The sequence below is a fragment of the Lonchura striata genome, chromosome 36, assembly GCF_046129695.1.
Source record: "Lonchura striata isolate bLonStr1 chromosome 36, bLonStr1.mat, whole genome shotgun sequence".
NCBI lineage: Eukaryota > Metazoa > Chordata > Aves > Passeriformes > Estrildidae > Lonchura > Lonchura striata.
The window spans coordinates 2,049,303-2,069,102 of NC_134638.1; the positions used below are offsets into that span (position 1 = coordinate 2,049,303).

General features: G+C 61.1%; 1 protein-coding gene across 2 annotated transcripts in view; it reads right to left on the minus strand.

The window, feature by feature from the left end:
* Positions 1-19,618, minus strand: part of G6PD (glucose-6-phosphate dehydrogenase) — a 19,635-nt gene extending 17 nt beyond the window's left edge. Inside the window, exons 1-14 of one of the 2 annotated variants that reach the window (XM_077789759.1) lie at positions 19,557-19,618; positions 17,478-17,626; positions 15,486-15,523; positions 14,065-14,173; positions 12,211-12,428; positions 11,091-11,246; positions 10,884-11,009; positions 10,702-10,795; positions 9,953-10,139; positions 7,569-7,804; positions 6,469-6,545; positions 5,328-5,420; positions 4,954-5,019; positions 1-173 (exon numbers count right to left, since the gene is read on the minus strand). The exon at positions 1-173 is cut by the window's left edge and continues 17 nt beyond it. In XM_077789759.1, the coding sequence (XP_077645885.1) occupies positions 14-173; positions 4,954-5,019; positions 5,328-5,420; positions 6,469-6,545; positions 7,569-7,804; positions 9,953-10,139; positions 10,702-10,795; positions 10,884-11,009; positions 11,091-11,246; positions 12,211-12,428; positions 14,065-14,173; positions 15,486-15,523; positions 17,478-17,626; positions 19,557-19,611 (1,764 nt within the window). In that variant the 5' untranslated portion in view covers positions 19,612-19,618 and the 3' untranslated portion in view covers positions 1-13. Of the gene's footprint in view, positions 174-4,821; positions 5,020-5,327; positions 5,421-6,468; positions 6,546-7,568; positions 7,805-9,952; positions 10,140-10,701; positions 10,796-10,883; positions 11,010-11,090; positions 11,247-12,210; positions 12,429-14,064; positions 14,174-15,485; positions 15,524-17,477; positions 17,627-19,556 lie in introns of those variants that run through there. The other variant, XM_077789760.1, reaches the window with a different exon arrangement.
* Between the last annotated feature and the right edge of the window lie 182 nt (positions 19,619-19,800).

The following is a 19,800-nucleotide window of genomic DNA, read 5'->3' on the forward strand; positions in this document are numbered from 1 at the left end:
GCTTTTCTCGAGTTTATTGATGTTCTTCAGCACAGTGAGAATAAAGAAACCATTCCACCTCCTCAGTTGAGCCACACACCGACATTTCCTCCCATTGGGATCGATGTGTTGGCAATGGAGCCGGGCCGGCTGCCCGGCCCCGCCGGGGTTTGCTGTGCTGGAACCCCGGAGCCCTGCGCAGGGGGACACCCACCTGAGCCTGACACCCACCTGAGCCTGACACCCACAGAGCTCCTGACACCCACCTGAGCCTGACACCCACCTGGGCTCCTGACACCCACCTGAGCTCCTGACACCCACCTGAGCCTGACACCCACCTGAGCCTGACACCCACCTGAGCCTGACACCCACTGAGCTCCAGACACCCACCTGAGCCTGACACCCACCTGAGCCTGACACCCACTGAGCTCCTGACACCCACCTGAGCCTGACACCCAGCGGGACACCCATCTGAGCTCCTGACACCCACCTGAGCCTGACACCCACTGAGCTCCTGACACCCACCTGAGCTCCTGACACCCACCTGAGCCTGACACCCATCTGAGCTCCTGACACCCACCTGAGCCTGACACCCACTGAGCTCCTGACACCCACCTGAGCCTGACACCCACAGAGCTCCTGACACCCACAGAGCTCCTGACACCCACCTGAGTTCCTGACACCCACCTGAGCCTGACACCCACTGAGCTCCTGACACCCACCTGAGCCTGACACCTGAGCTCCTGACACCCACCTGAGCTCCTGACACCCACCTGAGCCTGACACCCACAGAGCTCCTGACACCCACCTGAGCCTGACACCCACCTGAGCCTGACACCCAGCGGGACACCCACCTGAGCCTGACACCCACCTGAGCCTGACACCCACCTGAGCTCCTGACACCCACCTGAGCCTGACACCCACCTGAGCCTGACACCCACCTGAGCTCCTGACACCCACCTGAGCCTGACACCCACCTGAGCCTGACACCCACTGAGCTCCTGACACCCACCTGAGCATCCGACACCCACCGAGCTCCTGACACCCACCTGAGCCTGACACCCACTGAGCTCCTGACACCCACCTGAGCTCCTGACACCCACCTGAGCTCCAGACACCCACCTGAGCTCCTGACACCCACCTGAGCCTGACACCCAGCGGGACACCCATCTGAGCTCCTGACACCCACCTGGGCTCCAGACACCCACCTGAGCCTGACACCCACTGAGCTCCTGACACCCACCTGAGCTCCCGACACCCAGTGGGACACCCACCTGAGCCTGACACCCACCTGGGCTCCAGACACCCACCTGAGCTCCTGACACCCAGTGGGACACCCACCTGGGCTCCTGACACCCACCTGAGCTCCCGACACCCACCTGGGCTCCTGACACCTGAGCTCCTGACACCTGAGCTCCTGACACCCACCTGGGCTCCTGACACCCACCTGGGTTCCCATCACCCACCTGAGCCTGACACCCACCTGACTCGTCGGGATTTGGGTGATCCCGGCCAGCCCAGCCGGCTGTGCCGTGGTGCGGCTGTAGCGGGATTGGCTGTTCCTGGGGGTTTGGAAATGGAGTCCCTTCTCCACCCTTCCTGCTGGCTGGAACGGGGGCGGTGGTGCTGGGTCACCAGTCTGTGGTTCTGGGTCTCACTGGTCTGTGGTTCTGGATCTCACTGGTCTGTGGTTCTGGATCTCACTGATCTGCGGTTCTGGATCTCACCGGGTCTGTGGTTCTGGATCTCACCGGGTCTGTGGTTCTGGATCTCACTGGTCTGTGGTTCTGGATCTCACCGGTCTGTGGTTCTGGATCTCACCGGGTCTGTGGTTCTGGATCTCACTGGTCTGTGGTTCTGGATCTCACCGGTCTGTGGTTCTGGATCTCACCGGTCTGTGGTTCTGGATCTCACCGGTCTGTGGTTCTGGATCTCACTGGTCTGTGGTTCTGGATCTCACCAGGTCTGTGGTTCTGGATCTCACCGGGTCTGTGGTTCTGGATCTCACCGGTCTGTGGTTCTGGATCTCACCAGGTCTGTGGTTCTGGATCTCACCGGTCTGTGGTTCTGGATCTCACTGGTCTGTGGTTCTGGATCTCACTGGTCTGGATCTCACCGGTCTGTGGTTCTGGATCTCACCGGCTCTGTGGTTCTGGATCTCACTGGTCTGTGGTTCTGGGTCACTGGGTCAGGTGTGCCCAGGTGCGCCCCAGGTGTGCTCCGCAGTGCCCCAGATATGCCCAGGTGTGCTCAGGTGAGCCCAGGTATGCCCAGTTGTGCTCCAGGTGTGCTCAGGTGTGTCCAGGTGTGCCCCAGGTGTGCCCAGCAGTGCTCAGGTGTGCTCAGGTATTCCCAGGTGTGGTCAGGCGTGCCATGGTGTGCCCCAGGTGTGCCCAGCAGTGCTCAGGTATTCCCACGTGTGGTCAGGTGTGCCATGGTGTGCTCAGGTGTGTCCAGGTGTGCCCAGGTATGCTCAGGTGTGCTCAGGTGTGCCCAGGTGTGCCCCAGGTGTGCCCAGCAGTGCTCAGGAGTGCTCAGGTGTGCCCACGTGTGCTCAGGCGTGCCCAGCAGTGCCCAGGTATGCCCAGCTGTGCCCAGGTGTGCTCAGGAATGCCCAGGTGTGCCCAGGTGTGCTCAGGAATGCCCAGGTGTGCCCAGGTGTGCTCAGATGTGCCCAGCAGTGCTCAGGTGTGCCCAGAAGTGCTCAGGTGTGCCCAGGTGTGCTCAGGCGTGCCCAGCAGTGCCCAGGTATGCCCAGGTGTGCTCAGGTGTGCCCCAGGTGTGCTCAGGTATTCCCAGGTGAGTCCAGGTATGCCCAGGTGTGCCCAGCAGTGCTCAGGAATGCCCAGGTGTGTCCAGGTGTGCCCAGATGTGGTCAGTTGTGCCCCAGGTGTGCCCAGGTATGCCCAAGAGTGCTCAAGTGTCTCCAGGTGTGCTCAGGTATGCCCAGGTGTGTCCAGCAGTGCTCAGGTGTGCCCAGGTATACCCAGGTGTGCTTAGGCGTGCCCAGGTGTGCCCAGGTGTGCCCAGGTATGCCCAGGTGTGCTCAGGTGAGCCAAGATGTGTTAAGGAATGCTCAGGTGTGCTCAGGCGTGCCCCAGGTGTGCTCAGGTATTCCCAGGTATGCCCAGGAGTGCCCAGGTATGCCCAGGTGTGCTCAGATGAGCCGAGGTGTGCCCAGCAGTGCTCAGGTGTGCCCAGGTGAGCCCAGGTATGCCCAGGTGTGCTCAAGAGTGCCCAGGAGGTGCTCAGGTGTGCCCAGCAGTGCTCAGGTGTGCTCAGATGTGCCCAGCAGTGCTCAGGTGTGCCCAGCAGTGCTCAGGTGTGCTCAGATGTGCCCAGGTGTGCCCAGCAGTGCTCAGGTGTGCCCAGGTGTGCTCAGATGTGCCCAGCAGTGGTCAGGTGTGCCACGGTGTGCTCAGGCGTGCCCAGGTGTGCTCTGGTGTGCCCAGGTGTGCCATGGTGTGCCCAGGTGTGCCATGGTGTGCCCAGGTGTGCCCCAGGTGTGCCCAGGTAACAGCGGTGCCATCGGTGCTCTGGTGCAGCCCCGCCCACTGCCTCCAGATTGGCTGCTGGCTCGCTGGCCCCGCCCCCGCCAGGGTTCTCCCAGCAATGGCAATGCTTCCTCATTAGCATAAACCCGTCTTCCTCATTAGCATAAACCCTGCTTCCTCATTAGCATAAACCCGTCTTCCTCATTAGCATAAACCCGTCTTCCTCATTAGCATAAACCCCACCCATGCACCTTGATCCCGCCCCCTTTGGGATCCAGGGGCTCCCCTCCCCCATGGGGCTTGTGCCCCATAACTGTCGGGGTCCTGCCCCAAAAATGTCGGGGTCCCACCCCACAAATTTTGGGGTACTGACCCCACAAGTGTTGGGGTCCTGCCCCACAAATGTCGGGGTTCAGCCCCACAAATTTTGGGGTCCTGCCCCACAAGTGTTGGGGTTCAGCCCCAAAAATGTTGGGGTTCTGCCCCATAACTATTGGGGTCCTGACCCCATAAATTTTGGGGTCCTGACCCCACAAGTGTTGGGGTTCAGCCCCAAAAATGTTTGGGTTCTGCCCCACAAGTGTTGAGGTTCTACCCCATAACTTTTGGGGCCCTGACCCCACAAGTGTTTGGGTTCTGCCCCAAAAATGTCGGGGTCCTGCCCCACAGGTGTTGGGGTTCTGCCCCATAACTTTTGGGGTTCTACCCCATAACTTTTGGGGCCCTGACCCCACAAGTGTTGGGGTTCTGCCCCAAAAATGTCGGGGTCCCGCCCCACAAGTGTTGGGGTTCTGCCCCACAAGTGTTGAGGTTCTGCCCCATAACTTTTGGGGTCCTGACCCCACAACTGTTGGGGTCCTGCCCCAAAAATGTTGGGGTCCTGCCTCACAACTGTTGGGGTCCCGCCCCACAAATTTTGGGGTCCTGACCCTACAAGTGTTGGGGTTCCACCCCATAAGTGCCATAGGGGAGCTCTGCCCTGTAAGTGCCTGGGGGCAATTAGAAGGTGCTGGTGATAATTAATTAGCCAAAGGTGGGTTTAATTGGTCCTGGTTAATGGCAGATTAATTGATTCATTGATTTGCGTTAATCATTAGTTGCTCCTGATGTCGGGGGCGAGGACAATGAGGGGATCATGAAGCTTTGGGAGCTCGATTCAAGCACGGGGGGCTTTGGTCCCAGCTGGGGGGCTCTGGGGGGCTCTGGGGGTCTACGGGGCTAGGTTGGGGGGCTCTGGGGGGCGCAGGGGGGTTTGGGGAGCCCCCCCAGCCCAGAGGTGTTTTTGGGGGGCTGGAGTGTGTTTGGGGCACTCTGGAGCACGATTGGGGCGGTGGTGGGGGTCTGTGGGACATGATTTGGGGGGGATTACGGGGCGGGGGGGTCCCATGGGGCACCGACCCCCGGCCCAGAGCCCCGGAGTGTTTTTGGGGGTCCAGCCGTGGGTCAGGAGTGGGGGTCGGGCCCGGGGGGGGGCACCCACCGATAGGTGCCCTCGTACAGGAACCCCGCCCGCCGCAGGAGCTCATCCGCCTCGGGGGGACCCCGGCTGGGAAACGGGGGGATCCAGGGGTCAGGGGGGGATCCCCGCGACCCCCCAGACCCCCCAAATCCTCGGCGAGACCCCCCCCCAAACCTCTGGGACAACACAAATCCCCAGTGAGACCCCCCAGCAGGACCAGCCCCTCCCCTCCCAGGTGTGCCCAGGTGTGCCCAGGTGCCCTCCCCGACCCCCAAAATTCCTGCACCGGGTGTCCCCCCACCTCTGCCCCCCCAGGTACGCCCCCAGCCCCCCCAAACCGCTGCGTATCTCCCCCAGGTGTGCCCCCAGGTGTCCCCCCAGGTGCTGGGGCTCACCTGCCGTAGGGGTAGGGGATGGGGGGCTCGCGGCGCTGCTCGATCTGGTGCAGGAGGGGGGTGAAGATGCGCCAGGCCTCGCGCAGCTCGTCACTATGGGGGGGGGGACACCCCAAAACTCAGCTGGGGCACCCCAAACCTCACCTGGGCCCTCCTGGAGCACACCTGGGCCCCCCAAACTGGCCCCGCCTGTGCCCTCAAGCTCACCTGAGCCCTTTTTGCCCGCTCCAAACTGGCCCCAGCAGCCCCCCCAAATTGGTCCCATCATCCCCCTCATGCTGGGACCCCCTGCCCTGCCCAGAGTCACCTGTGCCCCCAAACTGCCCTCACCTGTCCCCCAAACTGCCCTCACCTGTGCCCCCCAAACTGCCCTCACCTGTCCCCCAAACTGCCCTCACCTGTGCCCCAAACTGCCCTCACCTGTCCCCCAAACTGCCCTCACCTGTGCCCCCAAAATGCCCTCCCCAGGTGTCCCCATGTCCCACCTGTCCCCAGTTCCCAGGTGTCACCTGTCCCTCTGTCCCACCTGTGTCCTCCTCTCTATGTCCCACCTGTCCTCACCACGTCCCACCTGTCCCCAGACCCCACCTGAGGTCAAGTCCCACCTGTCCCCACGTCCCACCTGTCCCCATGTCCCACCTGTCCCCACGTCCCAGCTGTCCCCAGGTGTCATCTGTCCCACCTGTGCCCGTCCCTTTATGTCCAACCTGTCCCCACCATGTCTCACCTGTCCCCAGACCCCACCTGTTCCCATGTCCCACCTGTCCCCAGGTGTTCCCATGTCCCACCTGTCCCATGTCCCACCTGTCCCCAGGTGTTCCCATGTCCCACCTGTCCCCAGGTGTCACCTGTCCCACCTGTGCCCTCCCCTCTATGTCCCACCTGTCCTCACCACATCCGACATGTCCCCAGACCCCACCTGATGTCAAGTCCCACCTGTCCCCCCACCATGTCCCCACCTGTCCCCAGGTGTCACCTGTCCCTCTGCCATATCCCCAAGTGTCACCTGTCCCTCTGTCCCACCTGTGCCCTCCTCTCTGTGTCCCACCTGTCCTTACCATGTCCCACCTGTCCCCAGTCCCCACCTGAGGTCAAGTCCCCCCTGTCCCCAGGTGTCCCCAGGTGTCCCCTGTCCCCTCACCTGCGCACAAAGTGCATTTGGTTCCCGCAGATGACGTCCAGCAGCAGCCGCTCGTACGCGTCCGGCAGCTTCACGTCCTGGGGGACACAGGGTGGCCTGGTCCTCAAACCCCATTTTGGGTCCTCAAACTCCATTTTGGGTCCCCAAACTCCATTTTGGGTCCCCAAACCCCGTTTTGGGTCCTCAAACCCCATTTTGGGTCCTCAAACCCCGTTTTGGGTCCTCAAACCCCATTTTGGGTCCTCAAACTCCATTTTGGGTCCCCAAATTCCATTTTGGGTCCCCAAACTCCATTTTGGGTCCCCAAACCCCATTTTGGGTCCTCAAACCCCATTTTGGGTCTCAGTGCCCCATTTTTCTGTCCCCAAACCCCATTTTGGTTCTTAATGCCCCATTTTTCTGTCCCCAAACCCCATTTTGGGTCTCAATGCCCCATTTTTCTGTCCCCAAACCCCATTTTGGGTCTCAATGCCCCATTTTTCTGTCCCCAAACCCCATTTTTGGTTCTCAATGCCCCATTTTTCTGTCCCCATCCCCATTTTTGGTCTCAATTCTCCATTTTTGTGTCCCCATCCTCATTTTTGGGTCTCAATTCTCCATTTTTCTGTCCCCAAACCCCATTTTGGTTCTTAATGCTCCATTTTTCTGTCCCCAAACCCCATTTTGGGTCTCAATTCTCCATTTTTCTGTCCCCAAACCCCATTTTTGGGTCTCAATGCCCCATTTTTGTGTCCCCATCTCCATTTTTGGGTCTCAATGCTCCATTTTTCTGTCCCCAAACCCCATTTTGGTTCTCAGTGCCCCATTTTTCTGTCCCCAAACCCCATTTTTGTGTCCCCAAACCCCATTTTGGTTCTCAGTGCCCCATTTTTCTGTCCCCATCTCCATTTTTGTTTCTCAATTCTCCATTTTTCTGTCCCCAAACCCCATTTTGGTTCTCAGTGCCCCATTTTTCTGTCCCCAACCCCATTTTGGGTCTCAATGCTCCATTTTTCTGTCCCCAAACCCCATTTTGGGTCTCAGTGCCCCATTTTTGTGTCCCCAAAGCCCATTTTGGGTCTCAGCGCTCCGTGCCCGTGCCCCCCGCCCATGTTGGGCACCTTGTATCGGCTGCCGTAGGTGAGGTCGAGCTCGGACTCCTCGGGCCGCAGGAACATGCCGGGTTTCTTGGTGTTGAGTTTGGCGTAGACGGCCTCGCGCGGCTGCACGCGCACCACCAGCTCGTTGCGCTTGCACTGCCGGGAGAAGATGTCCCCGGGCACCTCCCGGAACTGCAGCCGCACCTCGGCCTTGCGCTCGTTCAGCGCCTTCCCGCAGCGCAGCACGAACGGGACGCCTGGGGACGGCGGGGTGGTTGTTGTCGTCATCATGTCATCGTTGTCATCATCGTATCGTCATTGTCATTATCATCATTGTTAACATTGTCGTCATCACCATCCATCAACACCACCATCCATAGCATCATCATCATCGTCATTGTGGACATCATCGTCATCAACATCCATCACCATCCATCAACATCACCATCTGCATCATTGTTATCATTGTCATCGCTGGTATCGTCATCAACATCCATCACCATCCATCAACACCACCATCCATACCATCATCATCATCATCATTGCTGACATCATCGTCATCAACATCCATCACCATCCATCAACACCACCATCCATACCATCATCATCATCGTCATTGCGGACATCATCGTCATCAACACCCATCACCATCCATCAATGGCATTGTTATCATTGTCATCATCATATCATCATCGTCGTCATCATCATCGTTAACATTGTCGTCATCACCGTCCATCAACGCCACCATCCACACCATCATCATCATCGTCATCAATACCCATCACCATCCATCAACATCACCATGACATCATCATCATCAACATCCATCACCGTCCATCAATGGCATTGTTGTCATTGTCATCATCATATCATCATCGTCATCATCATCATCGTTAACATCGTCGTCATCACCGTCCATCAACATTACCATCCATACCATCATCATCATCGTCATCAACACCCATCACCATCCATCAACGTCACCATGACATCATTGTCATCAACATCCATCACTATCCATCAACGTCACCATCCACACCATCATCACCATTGTCATTGCTGACATCATCGTCATCAATACCCATCACCATCCATCAACATCACCATGACATCATCGTCATCAATACCCATCACCATCCATCAACATCACCATCTGCACCATTGTCGTCATTGTCATTACTGACATCATCGTCATCAACATCCATCACCATCCATCAATGGCATTGTTGTCATTGTCATCATCAATATCATCATCATCATCAACATCCATCACCACCCACATCATCATCGTCATTGTCATCATCGACGTCATCGTCAACATCCATCAACATCATTCACATAATCACCACCCATCGCCATCCCAGCGCCTTCCTGCAGCGCAGCATGGAGGGGACACCTGAGGGGTCCTCGTCATGGTCAGCGTTGTCACTGTCATCGCCAACATTGTCATCAACAACATCACCGATGTTATCAACGCTGGCATCCTCAACATCGACATCATCATCGTTGACATCACCATCGGTCCCATCATCTCAGCAGCAGCAGCACCAACATTGTCAAATCATCAGTCATCGACACCCATCAACATGGCTATCACCATCATCATCAATAGCCAGCAACATCATCATCATCACCAACATCGTTGTCAATATCTTCATCAACTTCAATCAACATTGTCATCATTGTCATCATCCATCACCATCATCACCAACACTGTCATCATCCACATTGTCAACATCCATCAATATCACCAGTCATCAGCATCCACCATGATAATCAATGTCATCAACCGTCGTCATCATCAATATCCATCCACCAACACTGTTATTGTCAGCTCCACATCATCAACATCCATCACCATCATCAACTCCACCACCAACATTGTCAAAATCATCAGCAGCCATCAATGTTATCACCATTGTCATCATCCATCAGTGTCATCACAGTCCTCACCACCCATCATCACCACCACCCATCTCCATCCCAGCATGTCCCGTAGTGCAGCACCAATGGCACACCTGGGACACCATCGGCATTGTCACCACCACCATCGTCATCATCACAGACGCCACCATTGTTTGTCATCTCCATCATCATCCCAACCATCACCATCATCACGGTCAAAACCTCTATCATCCATGTCACCACTGTGGCCATCGTCACCATCAGCACCATCTCCTGGCCAGCATCATCGCCACCATCAACAGCACCATCTCCACAACCATCAGCATGAACAGCAGCAGCGTCATCTCCATGGCCACCGCCACCATCCTCATCATCACTACCACCATTTCCACCACCACCACCACCACCAGCATCATCATCACAACCACAAATGTCATCACCGTGGCCACCATCGCCACCGCATCGCAGCCATCACCATCACGGCCGTCACCCCCTCTCACCGTCCCAGCGCTCGTTGGCCACACGCAGCACGGCGGTGGCGAAGGTGGGCGTGGTGGAGCCTGGGGGCACCGTGGGGTCGTCCAGGTAGCCCTTCTGTGCCTCGGGGGGACCCTCGGGGTTGCCCACGTACTGGCCCAGCACTACGTCCTGCAGCTCCACCGGGCTGATGCACTTGAGCACCTTCACCTGGGGAACGGGTGAGGGACACCTGGTTATGGGGGCTCCAGTGAGACCACGGGGTGGGACCACTGGGGACGTGCTTATGGGGACCACCACTAAAAACAGGCAGTGGGATGGGGGTGTGGGGGATGTAGCCACTGGGGGACGTGGTTTTGAGGGGTCATCAACAAGAAGGTGTTGAGAGGATGCGGTTTGGGACATGGCTACAGGAGCTCTGGCACTGGGGATGACAGCATGACAGGACATGGTTGGGGACATGGGCAGTGAGAACATGGCCATGGGGAATGTGGTTTTGGGGGGCCACCATCAATAATGGGGTGATGGAACAAAGTTGGGGATGCGGCTACGAGGGACGTGGCTTTGGGGGCCACCATCAAGAACGTGGTGGTGGGACACAACTGGGATGGGGGAATGTGGCCATAAGGGGACACAACCCTGAGGCCATCTGAGGATGGTCCCTACGGCCATGACCACGACGTGCCCACCAGGGACATAAAGTTCAGTGACCGGTGCGGTGTCGGGGGGCGGTGACGCTTTGGTGACACCCCGGTGTCCCTGCCGTCCCCACCTTCTCGTCACGGACATCGTCGGGGTTGGTGGATGCCGGCTTCTCCATGGCCACCAGGCAGAGCAGCTGCAGAAGGTGGTTCTGCATGACGTCCCTGTGGGGAGCCGGCGCTGCCACGGGGGTTGGGGGACATGGGAGGACAAGGAGAGGCCACGGGGACGCCGGGGCACGTCCGTCCTCACCGGATGATGCCGAAGTCGTCGAAGTAGCCGCCGCGGCCCTCGGTGCCGAAGGGCTCCTTGAAGGTGAGCACCACGCAGGCGACGTTGTCGCGGTTCCAGATGGGCCCGAAGATGCGGTTGCCGAAGCTGGGGTGGGCGAGGGGTGGGTGAGGCCGTGTCCCCTGTCCCCCGCCGTGTCCCCTGTCCCCTGCTGTGTCCCCAGCTCACCGCAGCACCATCAGGCTCTGCACCATCTCCTTGCCCAGGTAGTGGTCCATGCGGTAGATCTGCTCCTCGCGGAACAGCGCGCTCAGGTGCGCCGACAGCTCCTCCGACGAGCCCAGGTCCCGCCCAAAGGGCTTCTCCACGATCACGCGGTTCCACCTGGGGACGGGGGGACACGGGGGGACACGAGAGACGTGGACGTGGGGGGACATGCACAGACACAGAGGACACGGGACATACGGGGACACGAGGAACACGGAGGGACGTGGGGACACGTGGGATGTAAGGAATGTAGGGATGGGGGGACATGAGGACACGGGACACACGGGCACACGGGCGGACATGGGGACAAGATGGGGACACGATGGCACACGGGGATGCAGAAGATGTGGAGATACATGAGAGCACAAGGAACATGGGAACACATGGGGACATACAAGTGACATGGGATACAGGGGACATGGGAATGTGCAGGGACACAGGAGGACGTGGTCCCCGTGTCCCCACTCACCCCTGTCCCTCAGGTGCTGGGTCCCAGGTGTGTCCCAGGTGTGTCCCCGTGTCCCCACTCACCCCTGTCCCTCAGGTGCTGGGTCCCAGGTGTGTCCCAGGTGTGTCCCCGTGTCCCCACTCACCCCTGACCCTCAGGTGCTGGGTCCCAGGTGTGTCCCAGGTGTGTCCCCGTGTCCCCACTCACCCCTGTCCCTCAGGTGCGGGGTCCCAGGTGTGTCCCAGGTGTGTCCCAGGTGTCCCCACTCACCCCTGTCCCTCAGGTGCTGGGTCACAGGTGTGTCCCAGGTGTGTCCCCGTGTCCCCACTCACCCCTGTCCCTCAGGTGCTGGGTCCCAGGTGTGTCCCAGGTGTGTCCCCGTGTCCCCACTCACCCCTGTCCCTCAGGTGCGGGGTCCCAGGTGTGTCCCAGGTGTGTCCCAGGTGTCCCCACTCACCCCTGTCCCTCAGGTGCTGGGTCCCAGGTGTGTCCCAGGTGTGTCCCCGTGTCCCCACTCACCCCTGTCCCTCAGGTGCGGGGTCCCAGGTGTGTCCCAGGTGTCCCCACTCACCCCTGACCCTCAGGTGCTGGGTCCCAGGTGTGTCCCAGGTGTGTCCCCGTGTCCCCACTCACCCCTGTCCCATGCACAGAGCCCTCAGGTGCTGGGTCACAGGTGTGTACACGCTGGGGGGCAGGGCCAGGTAGAAGAGCCGGTGGGCGCGGTCGCCCCCGGGCAGCCCCCGCAGGTGAGCGTCCAGCGCCCGGAACGAGGCCTCGTCCCCGTACTGACCCCGCACGAAGCTCTGCAGGGACAGGAAGGTGGCCAGGCGGGGCCCGTCCTCAGGGGTCACCTGTGGGGACAGGTGAGACAGGGACAGGTGAGACAGGGACAGGAAGGTGGCCAGGCGGGGCCCGTCCTCAGGGGTCACCTGTGGGGACAGGTGAGACAGGGACAGGTGAGACAGGGACAGGTGAGACAGGGACAGGAAGGTGGCCAGGCGGGGCTCATCCTCAGGGGACAGGTGAGACAGGGACAGGTGAGACAGGGACAGGAAGGTGGCCAGGCGGGGGCCATCCTCAGGGGTCACCTGTGGGGACAGGGGACAGGTGAGACAGAACAGGTGTGACAGGGGACAGGTGAGACAGAGACAGGGGACATGGACAGGAACGTGGCCAGGCGGGGCCCGTCCTCAGGGGTCACCTGTGGGGACAGGGGACAGGTGAGACAGGAACAGGGGACAGGTGAGACAGAGACAGGGGACAGATGAGACAGGGACAGGAACATGGCCAGGTGGGGCCTGTCTTCAGGGGTCACCTGTGGGGACAGGGGACAGGTGAGACAGGAACAGGGGACAGGTGAGACAGAGACAGGTGAGACAGAGACAGGGGACAGGTGAGACAGGGACAGGTGTGACAGAGACAGGGGACAGGTGAGACAGAGACAGGAAGGTGGCCAGGCGGGGCCCGTCCTCAGGGGTCACCTGTGGGGACAGGGGACAGGTGAGACAGGGACAGGTGAGACAGGGACAGGAACGTGGCCAGGTGGGGCCCGTCCTCAGGGATCACCTGTGGGACAGGGGACAGGTGAGACAGGGACAGGAATGTGGCCAGGTGGGGCTCATCCTCAGGGGACAGGTGAGACAGGGACAGGTGAGACAGGGACAGGAACGTGGCCAGGTGGGGCCCGTCCTCAGGGATCACCTGTGGGGACAGGGGACAGGTGAGACAGGGACAGGAAGGTGGCCAGGCGAGGTCTGTCTTCAGGGGTCACCTGTGGGGACAGGGGACAGGAGAGACAGGAACAGGGGACAGATGAGACAGGAACAGGGGACAGGTGAGACAGGGGACAGGTGAGACAGGGACAGGAACATGGCCAGGTGGAGCCTGTCCTCAGGGATCACCTGTGGGGACACACAGGGACAGGTGAGACAGAACAGGTGTGACAAGGGACAGGTGAGACAGAGACAGGGGACAGGTGAGACAAGGGACACAGAGACCATCCTCAGGAATCACCTGTGGACACAGACAGGGACAGGGGACAGGTAAGGCCAGGAGGGGACAGAAGGGGACAGGTGAGGCCGGGAGGGGACAGGTGAGGCCGGGAGGGGACAGGAGGGACAGGTGAGACCAAGAGGGGACAGGTGAGGCCGGGAGGGGACAGAAGGGGACAGGTGAGGCCGGGAGGGGACAGGTGAGGCCGGGAGGGGACAGGTGAGGCAGGAAGTGACAGGAGGGACAGGTGAGACCAAGAGGGGACAGGTGAGGCCGGGAGGGGACAGGTGAGGCCGGGAGGGGACAGGAGGGGACAGGTGAGGCCGGGAGGGGACAGGAGGGACAGGTGAGGCCGGGAGGGGACAGGTGAGGCCGGGAAGGGTCAGGAGGGGACAGGTGAGGCCGGGAGGGGACAGGTGAGGCCGGGAAGGGTCAGGAGGGGACAGGTGAGGCCGGGAGGGGACAGGTGAGGCCGGGAGGGGACAGCCCTGTCACCTTGAGGTAGGGCAGGGTCTGCTCCCGGATGAGCTCCACGGTGAGGGGCGAGCGGGCGAAGCCGACGACGCGCGTGGCATCGGGGAGGAGCCCGTCCCGGAACAGCCACCTGGGGACAGGGGACAGCCCTGTCACCTGTGTCACCTGTGTCACCTGTGCCACCACCTGTGCCACCAACCCCCCCAGGGGCACTGGCATCGGGGAGGAGCCCGTCCCGGAACAGCCACCTGGGGACAGGGGACAGCGCTGTCACCTGTGTCACCTGTGCCACCACCTGTGTCCCCAACCCCCCCGGTGACACTGGCATCGGGGGGTGCCTGTCCCACAAGAGCCACCTGGGGGATGGCACTGTCACCTGTGTCCCCTGGGGACACCCCCAGCCCTGTCACCACGCCCCTCGGGGGACACAGGTGGCACTGGTGTCACCGAGCCTCTGTCAGGTTGGTGACACTGGTCATGGGGGCTCCTGTCCCCATGCCACCCTGGGAGCGGTGACACGAGGGGACAGGTGACACGAGGGGACAGGTGACACGGAGGGAACAGGTGACACGAGGGGACAGGTGACATGGAGGGAACAGGTGACACAGAGGGGACAGGTGACATGCAGGGAACAGGTGACACGAGGGGACAGGTGACACGAGGGAACAGGTGACACAGAGGGGACAGGTGACACGAGGGGACAGGTGACACAAGGGGACAGGTGACACGGAGGGGACAGGTGACACAGAGGGGACAGGTGACACGGAGGGGACAGGTGACACGAGGGGACAGGTGACATGGAGGGGACAGGTGACACGAGGGGACAGGTGACACGAGGGAACAGGTGACACGAGGGGACAGGTGACATGGAGGGAACAGGTGACACGGAGGGGACAGGTGACACGGAGGGGACAGGTGACACGAGGGGACAGAAGCAGCAGAGGGAGGAAATGGGGACGCTGGTGCCAGCTGGTGACACAAGTGGCCCTGGGGACAGCAGGGACACACAGCTGTGGTGGCAGAGCAGACAATGGCAGCCTGGTGGCCCTGGGGACAGCAGTGACCCCAGAGTGGCCCTGGTGGCATCAGTGGTGTCCCCTCATGTCCCTGCTGTCCCCAGATGTCCCCAGGTGTGCTCTCGTGTCCTTGCTGTCCCCAGGTGTCCCTGCTGTCCCTGTGGTCCCCAGGTGTCCCCAAGTGTCCCCAGGTGTCCTCTTGTGTCCCTGCTGTCCCCAGGTGTCCCCAGGTGTCCCTGCTGTCCCCAGACGTCCCTGCTGTCCCCAGATGTCCTCTCGATGTCCCCAAGTGTCCCCAGGTGTCCCCTTGTGTCCTTGCTGTCCCCAGGTGTCCCCTCGGTGCCCCTGTCCCCAGGTGTCCCTGATGTCCCCTGCTGTCCCCTCGATGTCCCTGCTGTCCCCAGGTGTCCCCAGGTGTCCCCTCACCAGATCGTGGGGTAAATCTTCTTCCTGGCCAGGTCACCCTGTGGGGGGGAGGGGGAGGGGTCGTTCAGGGGTGGGGGAGGGGCGAGGCCAGCGCAGGGCGGGGCCCCGGCCCCTCCCCCACCCCGGAATGTGCTGAGTCAGCGCCGCCGCCCCTCCCCCCCCTTGTTTAATTGGAGGTGTTGGGTAACGGGGTGGGGGAGGGGCGGAGGAGGAAGTTGGGGTGCGGGTGGGGGAGGGGCGGCCCCGCCCCGGCCCCGAGGGCTGACCAGGAGGGGGTGGGGGGGTGGGGCACCCCAACTTCTTCCCCTCCCCTCCCCCACCCCTCCACGCCCTCCCCCGGAGGCAGCGGGTGGCCGCCCCTCCCCCATCCCCCAAATAACCCCAAATCCCCCCAAAGAACCCCAAATCCCCCCAAATAACCCCAAATCCCCCCAAATAACCCCAAATCCCCCCAAATAACCCCAAATCCCTCCCAAATCCCCCCCAAATCCCCCCCAAATAACCCCAAATCCCCCCAAATAACCCCAAATCCCCCCCAAATAACCCCAAATCCCCCCAAATAACCCCAAATCCCTCCAAATCCCCCCAAATACCTCCCAAATAACCCCAAATCCCCCCAAATTCCCCCAATTCCTCTGAACCCCCTTCAGTTTGCCCCAAGGCCCCCCAAAATCCCCCCAAACCCTTTTAACTTCCTCCTCAACCCCCCAATCTCCTTTATTTCTCCCCAAATCTCCTAAATCCCTTTATTGCCCCCAAATTTTTCTTCCACCTCTCGATATCCTTCCACTTCCCCCCAGATTTGCTTCCCACTTTTTTGCTCCTCCGGCCCCCCAATTTCCCCCCAACCCCCTCAATTCCTCCCCCAATTCCCTTTATCCCCCCAATTCCCTTTAACCCCCCCAACCCCCAAATTTCTGTCCCCAACCCCCCCAATTCCCCCCCAGACCCCGAATTCTGCCCCTTAGCTCCTCAATTCCTCCCCCTGAACACCAAATTTCTGCCCCTAACCCCCCCAAATCCTGAATCTCTTCCCCATACCCCCTCATTTCCCCCCCAAACCCCCAAATTTCTGCCCCATAGCCCCTTCAATTGTCCCCAACCCTCGAATTCCTGCCCCTAACCCCCCCAAACCCCGAATTCCTGCCCCTAACCCCCCCAAAGCCCCGAATTCCTGCCCCCAAACCCCCAAATTCCTGTCCATAACCCCCTCAGACCCCCAAATTCCTGCCCATAACCCCCCCAAACCCCCGAATTCCTGCCCCTAACCCCCTCAGACCCCCAAATTCCTGCCCCTAACCCCCCCAAACCCCCAAATTCCTGCCCCTAACCCCCCCAAACCCCCAAATTCCTGCCCCTATCCCCCTCAAACCCCCGAATTCCTGCCCCTAACCACCCCAAACCCCCGAATTCCTGCCCCTAACCCCCTCAGACCCCCAAATTCCTGCCCCTAACCCCCCCAAACCCTGAATTCCTGCCCCTAACCCCCCCAAAGCCCCAAATTCCTGCCCCCAAACCCCCAAATTCCTGCCCCTAACCCCCTCAGACCCCCAAATTCCTGCCCCTATCCCCCCCAGACCCCAAATTCCTGCCCCTATCCCCCCCAAACCCCGAATTCCTGCCCATAACCCCCTCAGACCCCCAAATTCCTGCCCCTAAGCCCCCCAAACCCCGAATTCCTTCCCCTAACACCCCCCCAAACCCCGAATTCCTGCCCCTATCCCCCCCAAACCCCCAAATTCCTGCCTCCAAACCCCGAATTCCTGCCCCTAACCCCCCCAGACCCCGAATTCCTGCCTCTAACCCCCCCAAACCCCCGAATTCCTGCCCCTAACCCCCCCAAACCCCGAATTCCTGCCCCTAACCCCCCCAAACCCCCAAATTCCTGCCCCTAAGCCCCCCAAACCCCGAATTCCTGCCCCTAACCCCCCCAAACCCCGAATTCCTGCCCCTAACCCCCCCAAAGCCCTGCTCTGCCCCGTGGCCACTCACGGAGGCGCCGAGGATGACGAGGACGTGCGGGTGGCCCTGGAGGAAGGCTCCGTCCCGGCTCAGCTCCTGCCGGAGCATCCCGCACACCTGCGAGCGGCTCAGCTCCCCCCCGGCGGCCGGCGCCGCCTCAGCCGAGCCCGGCATCGCTCCTGGGGGCCGGACCGGGCACTCGGGGGGCCGGACCGGGCACTCGGGGGGCCGGACCGGGCACTCGGGGGGCAGGTTCGGCCACCCCGGGCAGGGATTTGGGGAGCAGAGGAACAGGTTCGGCCAGCCCAGAACAAGATTTGAGCGGTTGCGGGGCAGGAAAGGGCAGCCGGAGGGACGGGTGGGCACTTGGGGGGCACAGCTGGCACTTGGGGGGGTGGGATGGGGCACCTGGGGATGGGGTTTGGGGGGTTTGGGGTGGGATGGGGCACCTGGGGATGGGGTTTGGGGGGTTTGGGGGGTTTGAGGGGTTTGGGTGGGTTTGGGAGGTTTAGGGGTGGGTTTGGGGGGTTTGGGTACCTGGGGATGGGGTTTGGGGAGTTTGGGGGTGGGTTTGGGTACCTGGGGACGGGGTTTGGGGGGTTTGGGTGGGTTTGGGAGGTTTAGGGGTGGGTTTGGGGGGTTTGGGTACCTTGGGATGGGGTTTGGGGGTTTTGGGTGGGTTTGGGTACCTGGGAATGGGGTTTGGGGGGTTTGGGGTGGGATGGGGCACCTGGGGATGGGGTTTGGGGGGGTTGGGGTGGGATGGGGCACCTGGGGATGGGGTTTGGGGGGTTTGGGGTGGGTTTGGGTACCTGGGGATGGGGTTTGGGGTGGATTTAGGCACCTGGGGACGGGGTTTGGGGGGTTTGGGTACCTGGGGATGGGGTTTGGGGTGGATTTAGGCACCCGGGGGATGGGATTTGGGGGTTTTGGGTGGGTTTGGGTACCTGGGGATGGGGTTTGGGGGGTTTGGGGCGGGTTTGGGTACCTGGGGATGGGGTTTGGGGGGTTTGGGGCGGGTTTGGGAGGTTTAGGGGTGGGTTTGGGGATGTGGGGATGGGATTTGGGGGGTTTGGGGAGGGTTTGGGAGGTTTAGGGGTGGGTTTGGGCACCTGGGGATGGGATTTGGAGCATTAGGGACGGGTTTGGGAGGTTTTGGGGCAGGTTTGGGCACCCCGGGATGAGATCTGGGAGGTTTAGGGGCGGGTTTGGGGATGTGGAGATGGGACTTGGGGGTTTTGGGGAGGGTTTGGGCACCTGGGGATGGGATTTGGAGCTTTAGGGGTGGATTTGGGCATCCGGGAGATGGGATTTGGGGGTTTTGGGGTGGATTTGGGGGTTTTGGGGTGGGTTTGGGAGGTTTTGGGGCAGGTTTGGGGATGTGGGGATGGGATTTGGGGGTTTTGGGGTGGGTTTGGGCACCTGGGGGGCAGGGCTGGGGTGGTTTGGGGCGGGTTTGGGCACCTGGGGATGGGATTTGGGGGTTTTGGGGTGGGTTTGGGAGGTTTTGGGGCGGGTTTGGGCACCCGGGGTGGGGTTTTGGGGATGGGTGGGGCAGGACACGCCCTCCCCCCATTGTCCCCCCCAAATCCGCCCCAGTTCCCCCAAATTTCCCCCCCAGGACCCCCAAATCCCCCGAACCCCCACTGACCCCTCGAACCCCAAATCTCCCCCCTGGACCCCCCAGATCCCCCAAATCCCCCCCATTTCCGCCCTCAGCCCCCCATCCCCCTCCTAACCCCCTCCCCATCCCCCCCAGATCCCCAAATTTCCCCAATTTCCGCCTTCTCCCCCCATTAGCTTCCTCTCAATCCCCCCACGGACCCCTGGACACCCCCAGACTCCCAATTTCCGCCCTCACTTCCCCCCAAACCCCCCCCAAATCCCCCTCAGACCCCGAATTTCCCTCAGATCCCTCACAGACCCCAAACTCCCCCATTTCCGCCCTAAAGCCCCTCACGTTCCCCCTCAGGTTCCCCCCGACGCTCCCCTCCAGGCCTCCATGGACCCCCCGGATTATCCCAGAGCCCAGATCCCCTCACGTCTTCCCGAATTTCCCCACATTTCCCCATTATTTCCCCATTATTTCCCCATTATTTCCCCCCGCACCTTCCCGCTCCGGCCGCGCTCGCGCCGCCTCCCTCACGCTCGCGCGGGTCCCCATCCCTTCACAGAGGCCACGCCCTGTCCCCTTACCCACCAATCACCGCCGAGCTTTCTCCAGCCTCAACCAATCATCGCCGAGGGAGGGCGGGGCTACGCGCGGAGGCGTAACCAATCGGCGCCCTCCGCCCTCGGCGTTGCTATGGCGCCGCCACGACATCGACCGAGGCGGAAGCGCGGCGGGGCGCGG